General features: G+C 52.3%; 2 protein-coding genes across 8 annotated transcripts; one reads left to right on the forward strand and one right to left on the reverse strand.

Annotated features, from left to right (window-relative positions):
• Window positions 1–1200: 1200 nt before the first annotated feature.
• TTC31 (tetratricopeptide repeat domain 31) lies at window positions 1201–9377 on the reverse strand. 5 transcript variants are annotated; one of them, XM_024558616.3, is made up of 13 exons: window positions 9256–9377; window positions 9015–9100; window positions 5837–5939; window positions 5487–5716; window positions 5227–5310; window positions 4719–4775; window positions 4527–4607; window positions 4224–4418; window positions 3844–3895; window positions 3670–3760; window positions 3441–3582; window positions 3113–3214; window positions 1201–2969 (listed from the first exon to the last, which is right to left on the reverse strand). In XM_024558616.3, the coding sequence occupies exons 1-13, from the start codon at window positions 9293–9295 to the stop codon at window positions 2676–2678; spliced, it is 1557 nt and encodes a 518-aa protein (XP_024414384.3). In that variant the 5' UTR covers window positions 9296–9377; the 3' UTR covers window positions 1201–2675. The 5 variants fall into 5 exon arrangements, with proteins under 5 accessions (XP_024414384.3, XP_024414383.3, XP_045049745.2 ...); XM_024558615.3 differs by having other exon boundaries at window positions 1201–2972; XM_045193810.3 differs by lacking the exon at window positions 5837–5939 and having other exon boundaries at window positions 1201–2972; window positions 9248–9354.
• CCDC142 (coiled-coil domain containing 142) lies at window positions 9246–15822 on the forward strand. 3 transcript variants are annotated; one of them, XM_024558561.4, is made up of 9 exons: window positions 9248–10602; window positions 10896–10982; window positions 11072–11218; window positions 11351–11481; window positions 11560–11673; window positions 14601–14715; window positions 14925–15102; window positions 15221–15420; window positions 15562–15822. In XM_024558561.4, the coding sequence occupies exons 1-9, from the start codon at window positions 9552–9554 to the stop codon at window positions 15819–15821; spliced, it is 2283 nt and encodes a 760-aa protein (XP_024414329.2). In that variant the 5' UTR covers window positions 9248–9551; the 3' UTR covers window position 15822. The 3 variants fall into 3 exon arrangements, with proteins under 3 accessions (XP_045049742.2, XP_045049741.2, XP_024414329.2); XM_045193807.3 differs by lacking the exon at window positions 11560–11673 and having other exon boundaries at window positions 9246–10602; XM_045193806.3 differs by lacking the exon at window positions 10896–10982 and having other exon boundaries at window positions 9246–10602.
• The last annotated feature ends 130 nt before the right edge of the window (window positions 15823–15952 follow it).

Below are 15952 nucleotides of genomic sequence, written 5' to 3' on the forward strand. Positions count from 1 at the left end.
ATAAAAGGAATCAGTGTGATTCCCCCAGCGACCAAAAATTGCATGAGTCAGTGACAACCTTGCAAACCTGGGCAACTGGAAGAAAAATGGCATCATAGACAGAAACAGACACTGACTACTAGCATAGAACTAAGAACCTGCCAGCCATTCTATACAATAAGCATTCTTGAGTCTGTGCTGCTCCTTCAACACACATACAGAACACACACATGCCTCCTCTGGGTCATGTCCAGAGCCCCTTGCTCATTCCCTTTGTCCCCCTCTAAAGGTCTCTCTGGAACCTTTAGATTAGGGTGACCAATTCATTCCTGCTTACCTGGGACTTCCCTTCCCAGTTTTAGCACTGGAAGTCCCACACCCCAGGAAATCCCTCAGTCCCAGGAAAATCAGGATGGCTCACCCTGCTTTCCAGACTTGGGGACTCAGAACTCAGGTTTCTGGGTGAACCCTACCAGTTAGCAGTGTGAGTGTGGGGACAAAGTATCAGGAGTCCTGTGGCTTTTGGAGAAGATTCAAGTCCAGGATAGGGAGGGGACATTTCTTTGAGGATGGAAGAACAAGGAGCCAGCTTAGCCTGAAAGTAAAGATTCCACACAGCAGTGGTGGGCAGCTATTCTTTGAGAGGCCAGGAGCCCTAGTGAAGTCCCCAAAGCAGAGAATTCCCCCAGAACAAAGCCAGATAGGCAGGCTTCTGGGGGAGCCAGTCATCTAATCACCCCTTAAACAAACAACCACTTCTCCCCAGCCCCACTCCCCAACCAACTTCCAGGGCAGAAAATTCTACTTCGGAAGGTAGGAGCCAGTCAAGATAATTGGTTCTGAGCCATAACCCTTCTTCACTTGAGGCTTCCTGAATTCTAGCCCAGTGCTGCCACCTCTTGTGATCAAACATTGAGCAAACAAAACTCAGACCCATTCTGTCAAAATGGCCTCTGGATGGGCACATGAGGGTCACCTGGAGGACTAAGAACACTGCTGCCCCCCACCCCCGCCTTGTAGATTCCAACGTAGAAGGTCTAGGGTGGGGCCTAATAATTTGCATTTGTCACAAGTTCCCAGGTGACACTGATGCTGCTGGTGCAGGGACTACATTTGGAGAACCATCATCCCAGGAATTCTGTCTTGTGTGAAATAAGCAGCAATTCACTCGTTCTCCACTACTCCCACTGTGGCAATTGTGAATACGGAGGCCAGTTGCAGATAAAAATTGGTTTATTTAACAGTCACTATGTACCAGGCACTTGGTATTTTCTCACTTTAACTCCTCACAACAGCCCTGTGAGGTAGGAATTGCACCCATTTCACAGGTGAGAGAACTGAAGCACAGATGCTGCCCAAGGTGACTCAGCTAGTAATGGCAGACTTCATCCAACTATGGTTTCAACACCTCCTACCTCCAGGTGTGAATGGTGTTGAGCAAGACCCATGGGGTAGCAGAAATCATTTATTCTGATCAGTGGTTCCTTTTGTAAGGGTATTTGGGGAGGCCTAAAAGTCACCTGAAGATCCACTTTTAAATGAGTTGAGCGTCCCAAGAAGGGCTAGGGAGGAGTCAGCCAGAGGCAGCTGCCAGGATCCCAAGAAACCAAAAGAAACTCATGATTCTTACACAAGAAATAGAAAATTATACCCATCTCTGGAGGCAGTGACCCTTGGTGGAAAAACTGAACAAATACAGAGAAGGAAATACAAGTTACAATGCCTAGTGCTGGAGTGGAGAAAGAGCATGGCCAAGGTGGCAGCAGCCTGGGTGCCTGCTGAAGCCCCGTGAGCAGGGAGCCAGAAGTGGGGAAGTGTAGAAATGTATGGCCTCTGCCAACTCCAGGCAGGAGCTGGTAAGGGAATTCCCAAATGCAAACCCTTGGCGGATCTTCTAGCAGTTGGAGGAAGCAAGCATCAGACCACTGGGCGAAGGGTAGGTCCGAATGTGCACAGAAATATGGGCGGGAAAGAAGGCATGTGGGGCTGGGCTAGAGAAAACAGGGCAAGAACTGGGATTAGGAAGAGGTGAGCAGCCATCAAGGTGAAGGGTGGGACTCAGCCTTATTGTTCACCATGACCTGATTCCTGAGCACGGAGCTCTGGCTAGTGAATAAGTCCCCCAGGGCCAAGAGCAGAGCAAGCCCCAAATGCCCCCTGTGGGGTCTATTATAGCCTCAAAATCTGAACTTCTGTATAGTTCCCTTTAAAAAAAAAATTCTCACCCAAGGATGTTTTATTTTTAGAGAGAGAGGAAAGGAGGGAGAGAAAGAGAATCATTGATCAGCTGCCTCCTGTATATACCCCAACCAGGGATCGAACCTGCAACCTAGGTATGGGCCCTGACCAGAGATTGAACCTGAAACGTTTTGGTATATGGGACAATGCTCCAACCAACTGAGCCATCCAGCCAGGGCCAGTTCCCTTTTTGAGTCTTGGATTGTGTTTTTCCTTATTGCCCCCAGAGGACCCTAAGGAAGCCATCTGCTTGAGAACCAAAGAAAGGCTGTTTCGTGGACATGGGGCTCCTTTCTCTCATAAGGTCTCTGTGGCCAGAGGAATGACTACCAGGGGTGTTTCTAACTATGGTTTTAGAGTACAAGACCCCAAAATATGCAGGAAACAGCCACCACCCGGTGTCCCTTATCTCTGTGGGATACACACATAACCTTGTCCTATGAGGGATAGGTCCTCCCTCATCTAGCCTGAGGTAGACGCTGGGGCCCAAGTGCCTGGATGCCCCAGCCCTTTGAGGGGTTCTGGAAATGGAGAGGAGGTCTTCTACTCTGAGTCTGGGGGAGGATCCCATTGGAGAGGCTCAGGTGACATGGCAGATTATGCAAAGGTGGAGACAGAAGGCCACGGGCTCTTGGAGCAGTGCTTCGAGGGTGACTGAGGGATAGGAGGCATGTGGCCCCAGGCTCAGTGTGGGGAACTGGCTTGGGGAATCCAATTGGCGGAGGTGGTGCACCGTATCCTCCTTGCTGATCCTGCTGAGAACATAAAGGGAGGGGCACCTGATATACTCCTTTCTAGCAGCAGAGCCCCTGCCCCTCATCCCACCCATTCCTGCCCCCTGAGGCCGAAGGTAGCACTGCTTGGCATTGCAGTCCAATTCTTGCTGCCCCCTTACCATAGCAAGCCGCAGAAGACAAGAGTGGAGCTCCCGAGCTGCATCAGGCTGCGACCCGCCTCTTAGAGTCTCCTGGAACACAGCAGCTGCCTCCTCAAAGCGCTTTCATCCCAGAGTGATTAGAAAGAGGAAAGGTTAGGTACCAGACAAGGGAGGGGGGTCAAGGAACTTAAAAGTGCCCCCTTTCTTGAACTGGCCCCAGCTACTAGTACCACTGACATGGTGACATTGTGGTACTTGGAGCTTACCTAGAAAATGCCAATGTAGACCCAATCCCCAACCCATTCCTCTCAAATTCCTCCTCTGCTTCCAATGTCAGATCCATTACCTGAAGCCCCATCAAGGCCTTGCCCAGGCGGAAGAGGCCCCGGGGCCAGCCAGGCCGCAGGGTAAGGGCCACCTGGGCATCAAACAGGGCCCACACCGGCTGTCCCAGCCGCTCATGGCAGAAAGAGCGATTTCCAAATAACCTGATGAAGACAAAGTGACCAAAACTCAAGCCCTTGTCACCTCACCTTGCCCTGACCTCCCAGCACAGTGGCCAAGCCCCAACCTACCGGTGGTCCCGAGGGTTGAGCTTCAAGGCCTGAGTGAAGAGGCCCACGGCCTCACGGTAGAAACCATTTTGGGCAAAGTCAGTACCCAATTCTGGTGAGGAGAGAGGGTGGGAAGGTTCAGATGGGGATGTCCCAGGGAGGGTGGGAGGAGGAGGGGGAGAGAAAATATCTTACTTGCTAGCTCCTGGCTCTGCTGCAAGGCAGCTGCCAGCAGTCCTGGAGATGCCTAGGGACCAGGAGAAAGTCAAGTAGGACTTGGGCCTCACCCTCCCCAAATTCTTTTCTTTTGTTCAAACAAGTAACATTACAATTAGCATCAACCAACTCATGCAGTTCTCATGACAGCTCTGCAAGACGCTATCAGCCCTGCCTTCCTGTGGATGAGAACTACCCAGGGTTAGGGAGTCAGTGATGGAGACTGACCCCAGGTTTCTTAGTCTTGGGGCCAAAGAACTCCTATTGGTCACAGCCCTCAACCCTTAGATCATGTGACTTCCAGAGAACTCTGGCACCCCTTCCACTGGTTCCAGCTGTGGTTCTTCTGACCACCTCACCTCAGCCTTAGGACTCCTTCTGGGGCTCTCTTCTCTTGGAGACCTCCCTTCTTCCTGGTTTATCTTCTCTGGAGGGCCCAGGCTCTTGTCTTGGGGCTCCTGGCTCAGTTCCTTCTCTCTAAGGGTACTAGGGGGCCAATCCCCAACCTTGCGCAAAGCCAGAGACACGAACGTGCTAGAAAGATCCAGTGCATCCTGTGAGTAGAAAGGAAAGGTAGGGAAGGGGTGGGGATGAAGTATGTCATGGAGCAGGGGGAAGTAGGGGTGGGCAGAGACTCAGAGAGGAAGAAAGGGGGCTCTCACTTCTTCCTCACCACACTGTCCCTGAGCTGGGTTCCCGGGGCTGGATGGGGGGCTCCCATTCCCATCTGGGGTGGCCTCAACCTGGAAGCAAGGTAGATAGGTACAGAGTTGGGATCACTGGGAGCCACATGGCTTCTGAGTTCCCACCTTCCTGGCACTTGGTGCTCTTAGAACCTGCCCGTAGACACTCACCGTGGGCTCTCCACTGTCCTGCTCCATGCGCTCCTGTCGCTTTCGGTCCTTTTGACGCTGTAGTAATAATGAGGAGGAGGCTGTATTTTGAACACTATACTTAAATACACACACAATTTGTATCTTGAGACCCATTCTTCATGTGCAGAATAGATACTATACGTCATGTATGTGCTGGGCTGAGTTTTGTATACACTATCCCATTTAATCCTTGCAACTCTTGAGGTAGGTGTTGCCCTCATCTTACAGGTGAAAAAGCGGACAAGAGTTATGAGGCAGACATCTCACAATAAACAGGAGGCAGATTTCAGCCCAGGCAGTACAGTGTAACCCCAGAACTGCCGCACCACATGGCCCCCAGGAGACCCCCCAGTCCCTGCACCCCTCTGGCCCTCCTGGCAGAGGGTCTGCTACAAGCCACCTTGAGTTCTCTCCTGTTCTCATGAAGCTTCCCTCATGCCCTCCTCCAAATCCCTCTGAGCTCCCACTCCTTCCAACCTCCTGCTACCTTCTTCTTGAGTCGCTTCTTTTCTGCTTTTTGTTTTATGCGCTCCTCCTCAGCCACCAGCTCCTCAGCCAGGCGGTTGGCTTCCTGGAAGAGGAAGGGCAGGTGACAGGAGAAAAGGGAGAGAAGGAGAGAGAAAGCAAAAGAGAGGCAAGCAGTATGGAAAGACCTTGAAAGGGCCAGATTCGGGGAGAATACAGATATGGGAATATGGGGCTTGAAAGAACCCTGGGGGAGGGTGAACCCCTTCCAGACAGGCTCACCTCCTCAGTCGGCAGGAGCCTCTGGGGCATGGCCACCTGAAGCAGACTGTCTGAGCCGCGGGGGAAGGATGCCAAGGCAGAGGGTCTTTGAGGGCAGGGCTTAGACCCCAGGGGAGGGTACAGGAAGGACTTTTGGAGACCACAGTAGGTATCCAGTCCCTCAGCCCCCTTGCCCCTGCCACTCTGTCTAGTCGTTTTCCCTTCATCACGGAAATGTTCCAGGAGATAATCTGTCAGGAGAGAGAAAGAGAAGGGAAAAAAAGAAGAACATGAGAGAGAGGAGCTTCTGAGGGCCAGCCCTCCCCAGGGTACCAGCCTTGATCCCTGGGCCCAACCCCATCACTCCCCACCATGGTGCCACAGCTGCAGCCGCCCGCTGCTCCCATCCACACGGATCCGGTGCAGGCCCTGGGGATCACTCTCCACCAGCCGTCGCAGAAAATCCACTATGTCCTGGGAGGGGGAGGGGAGGGGAGGGGAGGCTGGTGTTGGGGGAGAGCTCTGAGAGAGAGCAAGGGGCTTGGCTGCCTTGACCCCTCCACCATGGCAACCACAAAGCAGCCACCCAGCCTGAAGAACCTTACTGCCAACCTTTCCCAACTCAGCACCTCAAAAACACAATGCTCCCAGCTCTCATGGTCCATCACCTCCCTTCACTACTGCCCTGCCTTCCCAAGGGCTGCATGAGCCTTTCACCCAGCCTTCCCTGCCATCCGGCAGTATCTCCTCCCCTGGGCTTGCCACTAGGTCAGCCACTAAAATGAAGTCCTAAAATGGAATCCTCTTACCTCCTCTTCCAGGTATGCCCCCCGTCACACCCTTGAGTAGAACAGCCACCCATAAAACCCCCCTGGAGCTATCTCACGTTTAACTGCACCCAGCAATTCCTGGCTGGCCTCTCCCCTGCACTTCATGTTTCTCCCCCAAACCAAACTCTGAACAATTACTGTCTTACTCAGAAACTTCCAGTAATCCCCCACTGACAGGGCCACACGCTGGCATCTAGCTCCCCAACCTGGGATTTGGAACCTTCCCAAAAGCTCCCTGGCTGACCTTTCCAGTCTTCCCTTGCCATCCTCCCTCTGCCACCAGGCTCCTTCCAGCCTTGGGGTTTGCCCCCAGTGGTCCTTGAATCCCTCCTGGCTCTGAGCTTCTTTCTTACCACATCTTGTCTCACCTTCAAGGTCCAGTTCACATTCTATCTCCCCTCAGAGACTTGCGAGACTCTTTCATCTCCAATTATCTCTACCAAGCTGTGCTCACATAGACTGTGTTACACAATTTAGAGCCTTACGATTCACTGCTTTTTATTGGTCTCTTGCTTGGTGAAGCACCATGGAACTGGGAAGAGCACTGTGCTGGAGCAGAGCTGCTTGCATCCTAGTTCTGGCTTATCCACTGCTTGGCTGTTCGATTTGGGACAAGTTGTTTTATCTCTCTGGACCTCCCCATTCACAAAATGAGGCAAGATCCTTCGAGGACTGGCCCATACATTCTGTGGTTCTGTTGAGAATGGTTTTCTCAGTTAGTGTTAGCTAAGAAGAACGGGAATCACCATGTCCCTCTGTGGCTAATCAGGCCTAAACAGAGCAGACCCTGACTAGGTGGGGACTGGGTGGAAACCTCAGAGTGCTAAAATAATGCATAGGCAGGACTCAGGTCACTGAGGCATAGTCACCCTCTGAACAGTGTTAGATCCAGGGCTCCCCCCAGGAGACAGTCCTGACTCAACAGCGTCTTCATTCACATTGCTGAGCACTTTCATCAAGTCTCCGCCTCAAACTGTTTCCTGGTGGGTTTATTTCAACTTCCGAAACTGGAACTTGGGCAGAAATAATGCATGCTCTGGACCCATTTTATTAGGCAGTCTCCTCAGGATGTGCCTGCCATTCCAATATATATCCTTCCCTCTATCTTCAACCTCCCTCTTCCTCCTCAGCCCCGTCCAGCCATCTAAAAAGAAAAACTCTTTGACCTTCCACCTCTCCCCCAAACACATTCTATGCTACTGTCTTAATTGACTACATGGCCACACATGGTTGGGCCACCCTGAAACCTTCATAAATCATCTCCCACCCTCTCACTGCCCCTCCTCCAGCTACAGTGATCTCCTTTTAAGTCCCTACAACACACTGAGAAGTTTCACTTCTAACATCTCAGGTCTTTTGTACTTATTTCCTCTTCCTGGAACACTCTTTCCCAGGTGAATAGCTCAATTTCTTGTTCCCTTCAGATCTCTGCTTAAACCTTTGTAAAGAGGCCTTCTGCCCATTCCTTTGAAAACAAGAAATCTCTCAACTCCACTCAGTGCTCCCTACCCTCTTTCTCACTTCATTTTTCTTTGTACTGCTTATATTTGACACACTATATTGTTTATTTATTGATTGGCTGCTCCCACTAGATACTTCTAATTCACTTCATAGAGGCATTTTTGTGTTTGATCTGCTGTCTTCCCAGTCTAAAACCGTGCCTGCTTTCGGTGCATGGCTGGTGCTCAATGAGTGTGAGCTGAATGAGCAAAGGCAGACTGATGGAGACTATTCTGAGATGCAGTCAGGAGATGTATCTAGAGAACTCTATGTGATCCAGGGAGTTCGAACTTTGTCCTATCAGTGATAGAAGTGGACCTGATATAGGAAGTGAAATACTCAAATAAAATAGTTTAGGGGTGGGATGTTTAGTTAGAAGGCCATTACAGCTATTTGGGCCAGAGAGGATGAGTTCTTGAACTAAGGCAGTGGCAGCAGGAGCAGGGACGGAAATGATGGGTTTGATTCAAGAGACATTTCAGAAGTAGATTTTAGTGACTGACTCAATGTGTGAGGTAAAGGAAAGGGAGTAGTATATAAGATGATTTTCACAATTCTGGATGAAACAACTGGATGGAAGTTTGTGTTATCAACCAAAACTAAGATTAGAGGAAAAGCAACCGATTTGCAAAGATGATGAATAAACTCCTGGACTTGCGAGTGTGAGGTCTTAGAGAAAACCAACCAGGAAGCAGTTGGAAGTACTACTTCTCAGTGTTCCCAAATCTGATCCTGTCCCTCCCTCAATAACGCTATCACCCTACCTGAGGACACCCAACCCTGTACTGGGCAAGGCCTTTCAAGTCACTTGCTGCCTTCTTTCCCACCTTATCTCCTACAGTTCCAACCAAACCCTCAGCTCATGTTTCATTTCAATAAAGTTCTTTTAACTTTTCCTTGCCTTAGTGTCTTTGCTCATACTGCTCCCTCTTGTCATATCTTCCCCAAGGAACTCCTACCCACTCCCCAGTGCTCAACCCAGGGAACCTAGCATGCTCCACCCTGCCCACTTCTAGCATTTATCCAGGTAGCGTCTTCTCCAGTCTCTGCGGCTTTCTCCTCCCACACTCCCCGCGCTCGAGGGCGGGGCCGAGGCAACGCCTCTCCAGAGTTCCCTGAGCCGAGCACGGATCCTGGCCAGGCGGGGCTCAGCAAAGCTGGGTGAAAAGAGGCGTGGCAGACAGAAACAGGGCCAGGGGTAGCTAGGAGACCCTTTTACCTCTTCTCCGTAGTCTTCAGGACCGAATTCCCTGCAGAGTTTGGGGACAGCAGCGACCCCCAGCGGGCAACCGAACAGAGGACAGTCTACAGGAAAGGGAAGCCGCGGTGCGTCAGGGGGATGGTTTGCCTGGAGCCCTCCACCACCGCGTGTAGCTCAAAATCCCACTGAAAACAGATACACCCAAGTGAGTCTGCCCCAGTCCTCCTGAGTCCCCTCCCTTTGTGTCACACCTGCTCACCTAGCTTGATCTGCCCCACCGTCTTCGGAATCAGCGCCATCTCCCATCCACAGTGACCCGAAAGTGAAAGACAGTCACGTATTTTGTGGGCTGAAGGGAGGGGTAAGGCAAAGTGGGTAGTCATCTTTGTTATGGGCAGCAGCCTTCACTACGGAGTGCGAGAGAGTTCAGGACGGTCCCGGCGGCTTCTGGGCCAAAAATGACGGCTCTTCGGGTGGGGCGGAGTCCCGGCTACTGCGAGCGTTGGGCGGTGCAGGCCAGTGGGAATCGTTAGGTTCGTTCCGTCACGCTGCCCCATGGCCCGGGAGTCCCGCTCAGGCGGCCTCCTGCCTCCGCTGCCTGTGTGGCCGCCAGCCGGGGCGGCTGCAGAGGCGCAGTGGGAGAGAAGGCCCGCGGGCGCTCTCGGCGGGGACGTTCGCAGCAGGCCCCGGCCGCGGGTGGCCCGGGGCATCCCCTGCTTGGACCCACGGCCCGGCGGAGCTCCGGAAGGGCAGCCGTGGTGGGCGGCGCCGCCGGACACGGGAGAGCACAGTGAGGCTGGCGCTGCGGACCCGAGGCAGAAGCCCACCGCCGGCGGGCCGATCCCTCCAGCGCTGCTGCGTCTCCGGGCAGTGTTGCTGCGGCTGCACCGCGAGCGGGAGCAGCTCCTCCAAGCCCGAGACTGCGCCCACCACCTCCGGGCGGTGGTGCGCCTCCTGAGGATGCTGAGTACCGGAGCGCCATCCCCCGGCCTCTTGCCTCAGCTGTGTCGCGACCTGCTGCCGCAGCTTTCCCGAAAAGCAGTCCTGCGAACCGGCCTTCGGGAGACTCCGGAGCCACTACTCCTAGCGCTCCCCGTCGGACTAGCTGCCCAGAGTCTGGATGCTGTCATCGAGATGCAGCTTCGCGCTTTGGGCCGAGCGCCCGCCAGCCCTGGCCTGTCTTGCCAACTGGCCGACCTGCTGCTGGTGCTTCCCACCTACCATCAGCTGCAGGGAAAAGCCTTAAGTCACGTCCCAGGGGCAGCGCGCCCTTTCCCCCCGGCCCGCGTGCTCTGCCTCCTGGCGGGGGAGCGGGGTTGCCAGGTGGCAGGTCGGCTGAATGGGGCGCTCAGGGCATTGGACTTGCGGGACCAGCTCCGCAGGTGGTGGTGTGAGGAGCGGGAGCTGCTGCCAGGGCTCCTGGGCCTGGTGGGGGACGTGGCAGGTTCAGCCACGGGTCGACTGGGAATTGAAGGAGCTGGAACCCTGTGGAGCCAGTACTGGACCCGGCTATGGGCAGCCTGTGCTCAGAGTCTAGACCTAAGTCTGGGACCCTGGAAGGACCCCCGGGCAGCGGCACAGCAACTGAGTCAGGCACTGGATCAGGGTGAGTGGTGGGATTGGGTGGGTGTTTGGGAAGCCTGAGGTCCCTTCCTTCTCCCTAATCACCTCAGTCACCTGCCAGCCCAACTACAAAAGTAGGCCCTTTAGAATGAACACCCTAGCCCCACACCCACCCTAGTGTTCAGGCTGTAGCTTCTGACCTTTCAAGGCAAAATCTGGCTTACCACCCTCTTGAGTCTTGGGGGAAGCCTCCTGTCTTCTCCCATTATTGAGCCAGCAGTGGTTGTAGAAAACTGAGGCCTTGTTTGCAGGCTCCAGAGTCATTTCTTCCTCTAGCGTCCCTGCCTCAGGAGTGTGAGAAGGAGCTGGCTTCTTTGTGTCACAGCCTATTTCATCAGTCTCTTATCCAGAGCTGGGACCAAGGTGAGAAGGAAGGGACACTGGAAGGGGCACTGGGAGTGACACAAGCCCCAGGTGGCCCTTCCCCATCAAACTGTACCCCTCATCCTCAGTCTTCTGCCAAGCCCTGGGCTCCACTGGTGATCAGAGCGGCCTTTCCTCATCACGTCATACCACTGAACTTCTACAACAGCTCTTCCCTCCTCTCTTGGATGCTCTTCGAGAGCCCAGGTCAGGGCTGCTCCTCTGTCAGCCTCCAGGTGAGACAAGTGGCCGGAGGTGGGGAAACAGAACAATTGAGGATATCTCCTTTTTCTTTTGCTCTGTTCTGAAATCCACTTCTTCCCAAAGGTGCTCCACGAGCCCTCATGTACTGTCCCTCCCCTCCCCAGGTCCTGCACCCCTTGCCCTGGGGCTCTGCACCTTGCAGACAACCTTGCTCTGGTTTTGGGGCAGAGCTCAGCAGCATCTGGCAGTGTGGGCCCCAGATTCCTTCCTGCTTCTGATCCAGAAGGACTTACCTGTAAGTAGCTAGGGATGGGGAGGGGAGCAGCTACTCCCCTAGGCTGGGCTCAGATCTCACTCCCTGTTTCTTTCAAAGCCTCTATTACACGAGGCAGAAGCTCTGTCTAGCCTGGCCTCAGGGGAAAGCGTGGCCCTGGAGGTGGAGCAGCAGCTGGGCCTGGAAATCAGGAAGCTGACCATACAGATGGAGGTGAGAAGAGCAGGGACCTTGACAATGGCCAGCTTTGGAGTTGAGGGGAGGCACAGAACATCCCAGTGACTTGGAACCTTCTTGGAGTTTCTGCTAAATTTGTCTTTTTTGCTTTGTTTATGTTTTGTTCTATTTAACTTTTTATTTTGGAAAATTTCAAACATGTACAAAAGTAGAGAGAAGGGTATAATAGATCCCCATATACCTACCACAGAGGCTTTAACAGTGATCAACTCGCGGTCAACTTTGTTTCATCTGTCTGTTCCACCCCTGCCCTATGGTAGGCTCTCATTTTGTCATATTAACAGCCACTGACGACCACTGTCCAAGTCCATGATTTCATTAGGGGTGCAAAGTGGTGATATTCCAATTCTATTGTTCCTTTTTTATTTATTATTTGGATTTATTTATTATTTGGATTATTATTTATTATTTACTCCTATAAAGGGAAACTTGCCCTCATTAATTATTTGGTTACTCTGAGGTCTATTTTGCAGACAAAAAGCAAGATAAGTAATTGAATCCTTTTATTTACTACTTTTTAATACGTTTCTCCTCTTTCTTGAACATGTAATTTGTATTTTTATTACAGTAATACATGTCCATAGTTTAAAAGTGAAATAGAATATAGCCCTGGCTGGTGTGGCCTGGCTGGAGCGGGGCCCCACAGGTTGCAGGTTCCGTTCCAGGTCAGGGCACATAGCCTAGATTGTGGGCTCGATCCCCAGTTGGGGCGCATATGGAAGGCAAACAATCGATGTTTCTCTCTCACATTGATGTTTCTCTCTCTCCCTCCCTTCCTCTCTCTCTAAAAGCAATGAAAAAAATGTCCTCAGGAGAGGATTTAGACATTTTTTAAAAGAAATGGAACTTTAGAAGGCTTCTAATGAAAAAAAGTAGCACTTTAATTGCCCCCCATTCCCACCTCTGATTCCTGCTCCACAGGGGTAACTTTCATCCACTCTTGGCTGTTTTTTCTGACATCTCTTGTTTTCTTCTCAATTTATGAATAAAACTATTATACTTCCATTTTAACTTTTCCCCATTTTGCATGTTATCTATTCCTACTGTGGAAAATGTCTGTTTTTTGTTTTCTCTTCTTACCCAAATTTCTCCTCTTTGCCTTGAATAAGGCCATAGCTGTAGAGTCCAGTCCTTGTCCCTCTGCTCCTTTTCTCTGCATTCCTACTACCCACAGTGCCTTGGTGCTGTGGGCCCCCTCCTCTACCCCAGGTTAGCCCTAATCCACCATCTGCGTCTGTCTGTTGGGCATTTCCGGCCCAGTTTACTGCTGCCTTCTTCAACGCAACATGCCTGAAAGCAGGCTCCTGAGTAGCGATGGTCATGGGAGCTCTAAGGAGGGAAGACCAGAGTGGGCGGGTGGTGACAGAAGCCCCATACAAGGCCTATGGCGCAAGCTGGTGGCTTGGCAGCTGCAGAGGAATGGCAGGGGTTACTAGAGGTGGGAAGTTCATAATTTCTCAGGGGAGTCGTGAGGAGATAGCCTGAGCAAAGCAGAAGCTCCCTTTGTGTGTAGTGTGCATGTGTCTGCACATGCACACGTGCACACGTCTGCAGTGGGGGTGGGGGTGGGAGGAGTTAGCGGGCGGAGGGCACTGAACACTAGTCCACAGACTTGAGGCTTTATCTCACAAGTGGTGGAGAGGCATGTAAGAACGGAAAGGGAACGATGGGAGGTGGTCATGGAGTTTGATCCTTATGGCGGTCAGGATGGAAGGGAGGTGAGGCGATATAACATCAGAAGGGTCTAGCTCTTGGTAGTTGTGGTGAGAGCAGAGCAAAAGGTACAGGGACAGCATGCCCACCAAGTGAACCAAACACTGTGCAAAGCACCCCGATGCCTTGCCCCTCTGGGGACTGCACTGTTAGGCGTCTGCTCTGAGCATTCCACCACGTACAGCACTGGGATGAAAAAGAAGAATCCAATGTTGGGAGCTTTCTCCCCAGCTGGACTGTGATGGCCCAGAAAGACTGTCTTGTCATGTGGCCTTGCATTTTCTGAGTGTTGAGTGCACAGGTTCCTTACCAATATCATTTGACAGAGGAAGGAAGGGGTTCTGGTTTGCAGGAAAGAGAGAAAGAATTTGGATTTAGAGAGGCTATTGCCAGGATGTGTACCAGAAGCCACAGGGGCTCTACCCTCACCCCCACGTCTGGACCCCAGGCCCCTTCCTCTCTTCAGGCTTGCTGGCATCTAGGCACCTTTTCTTTACAGACATGTCACTACATACCCCATTTCTTGGGGTTATTCTCCCCAAGATGGGCTATAGGGACCGCCCCCCCCCCCCGGCTTTTTTGCTGTCCTCTCCACCAAAACACAAAACCTATCAAACCAAAGAAACCAAACTAGCACATGGGCCTTTTCTTGCTTTACGGGTTACACCGTTCTGGGGAAATGCAAGTGGGCTGTTAGAACACTCAGTGTAAGGGGTAAGGACATCTCAAAGGTTCCTGAGTCTCAGAAAGTTAGTCTTTGTTCCTGAACTGCACACCGCAGGCCCTTCCTTCCTTTCATAGACAGCAGCTGGGAGATTGTACAGCGCCCCTTAGCCTCTCCCTAGCATTTGCTTTTGAACATTGGTCATGGTAAGGGTGCCTCTTTTTTCCTATTAGGTTTCCTATAGAAGAAAATTAACCTGGAGGACTTTGATCCTCTGACCCAAGTTAAGGAGAGCAGGATAATCCTAGGGCAGTTGTTCATAATCTTTTCTGGGTCCCGACCTTTTGAAAAACCCAATAAAAGTGATGGCATCTCTCCTCAGAAAATGCCTGAGCCCAAACAACTTTGCATACAGTTCTCTCAGGTTTTATGGACACCAGATTAAAATCCTCAGATTTAGAAGAGCAACAGAATTTAACAAGTCCCTAACAGATAAGCCCCTTTTACTTTCTCCCTATCCCCACAGCTCCTGCCTGAAGAGTCACTAAGTCTCTTTTTTCAAGAATGTCATAAACAAGCTACACTGGGCTTCGAACTGCACATGCCACGGGGTCGGTACTGGCGACATCCTCTTTGTCTTGGTAATTCCTCATTCCAGCATCCTCAGGGTACCCAGGGGGTAAGAGTATCCTGAGCCCTCCAATTCCTGGTTCTACTCCTCTCAATCCTTGTCCTCACTCCCTGTGCCCCCCCCCCCATTGGAAATCCTACTCTCTTACCCCAGTCACTCCATTAGGTGCTCAATGGATCTCAGCAGTCTTATATCGTGTGTTCTCCTCTGTCACTCCAGAACTCCCCAGCATTCCTAGTGAGTATGCTCGGTTGGTGGTCCACACTGTACTGGAGCCTGTGTTGCAAGGATTGCAGGGGTTGCCACCCCCAGCCCAGGCCCCTGTCCTTGGCCAGGCGTTGACAGCTATTCTGGGTGCCTGGCTTGACCACATCCTCACCCACAGGATTCGATTCAGGTAGGGAGAAACTAAGGTAGAGGTGGGGGTGGAACTGGAAAAGGGGAGGGGGTGGGTGTGGCAGAGTAGTTTAGGGAGACCACAAGGTCAGGTGGCCGAATTGTACCTCGGACTTCAGCCTGCAGGGGGCACTGCAGCTCAGACAAGATTTTGGAGTGGTCCGGGAGTTGCTGGAAGAAGAGCGGTGGGGCCTGTTGCCTGAAATTCGCCAGACTCTGCTCATGCTCAATATCTTCCAGCGGCTGGATGGGGCCCTGCTGTGTCTATTGCAGCAGCCCCTGCCCAAGACTCAAGTCCACAGAAGGCCTCCCTGTTGCTGTGAGTTACTCCCCCTTCCCAACTCCAGGCTCCTTCTGCCCTAGCTCACTACTTTTAAGTGCCCCATCCCCCATGCTCATCAATGATCTGGCTTCAGCCACCCCCCAGCAGCCACATGCCTTCCATGCCTGCCTTACCCAGGTGCATGTAATGAGGTCCAGACCTCGGAATTGCCCAGCAGCAACCTCAACAGCCTGGAGAGCTTGGAGCCCCCTCTTCCGACTGGAGCACCTCCAGCTCAGACAACTCAACTGCTAAGTACGCTGTGGGGTGGGGGTCCTAGCCCCCAGGCTTACCTGGTGGGAAATCAGCAGGCCTGGCTTGCCCTGAGGCAGCACCGGCACCACCCTCGTTGGCACTTGCCTTTTCTTTCCTGCCTGGGGACCAGTCCTGAATCCTAAGGAGTCTGATCAGCAGCCAGAAAGTCAGTGTTCTGCATTTCTGGCTGGGAAAGCCCAGACATTTGGAACTCCATTTTAAAGAAACCTACAATTGGAAGCTTGCGAGAAAGCATACCTAAGAACCACAAACT

The sequence above is a fragment of the Desmodus rotundus genome, chromosome 5 (genome assembly GCF_022682495.2).
Source record: "Desmodus rotundus isolate HL8 chromosome 5, HLdesRot8A.1, whole genome shotgun sequence".
NCBI lineage: Eukaryota > Metazoa > Chordata > Mammalia > Chiroptera > Phyllostomidae > Desmodus > Desmodus rotundus.

Coding starts and splice junctions, on each gene's coding strand:
- TTC31 (XM_024558615.3), bottom strand. CDS start 9,295: ATGGCGCTGATTCCGAAGACGGTGGGGCAGATCAAGCTAG. Junction 5,717..5,836: donor GCTGCAGCTGTGGCACCATG/GTGGGGAGTGAT, acceptor CTCTCCTGACAG/ATTATCTCCTGGAACATTTC. Junction 4,419..4,526: donor GACAGTGTGGTGAGGAAGAA/GTGAGAGCCCCC, acceptor TTCTACTCACAG/GATGCACTGGATCTTTCTAG.
- CCDC142 (XM_024558561.4), top strand. CDS start 9,552: ATGGCCCGGGAGTCCCGCTCAGGCGGCCTCCTGCCTCCGCTGCCTGTG. Junction 11,482..11,559: donor TGATCCAGAAGGACTTACCT/GTAAGTAGCTAG, acceptor TTTCTTTCAAAG/CCTCTATTACACGAGGCAGA. Junction 15,421..15,561: donor CAGAAGGCCTCCCTGTTGCT/GTGAGTTACTCC, acceptor TGCCTTACCCAG/GTGCATGTAATGAGGTCCAG.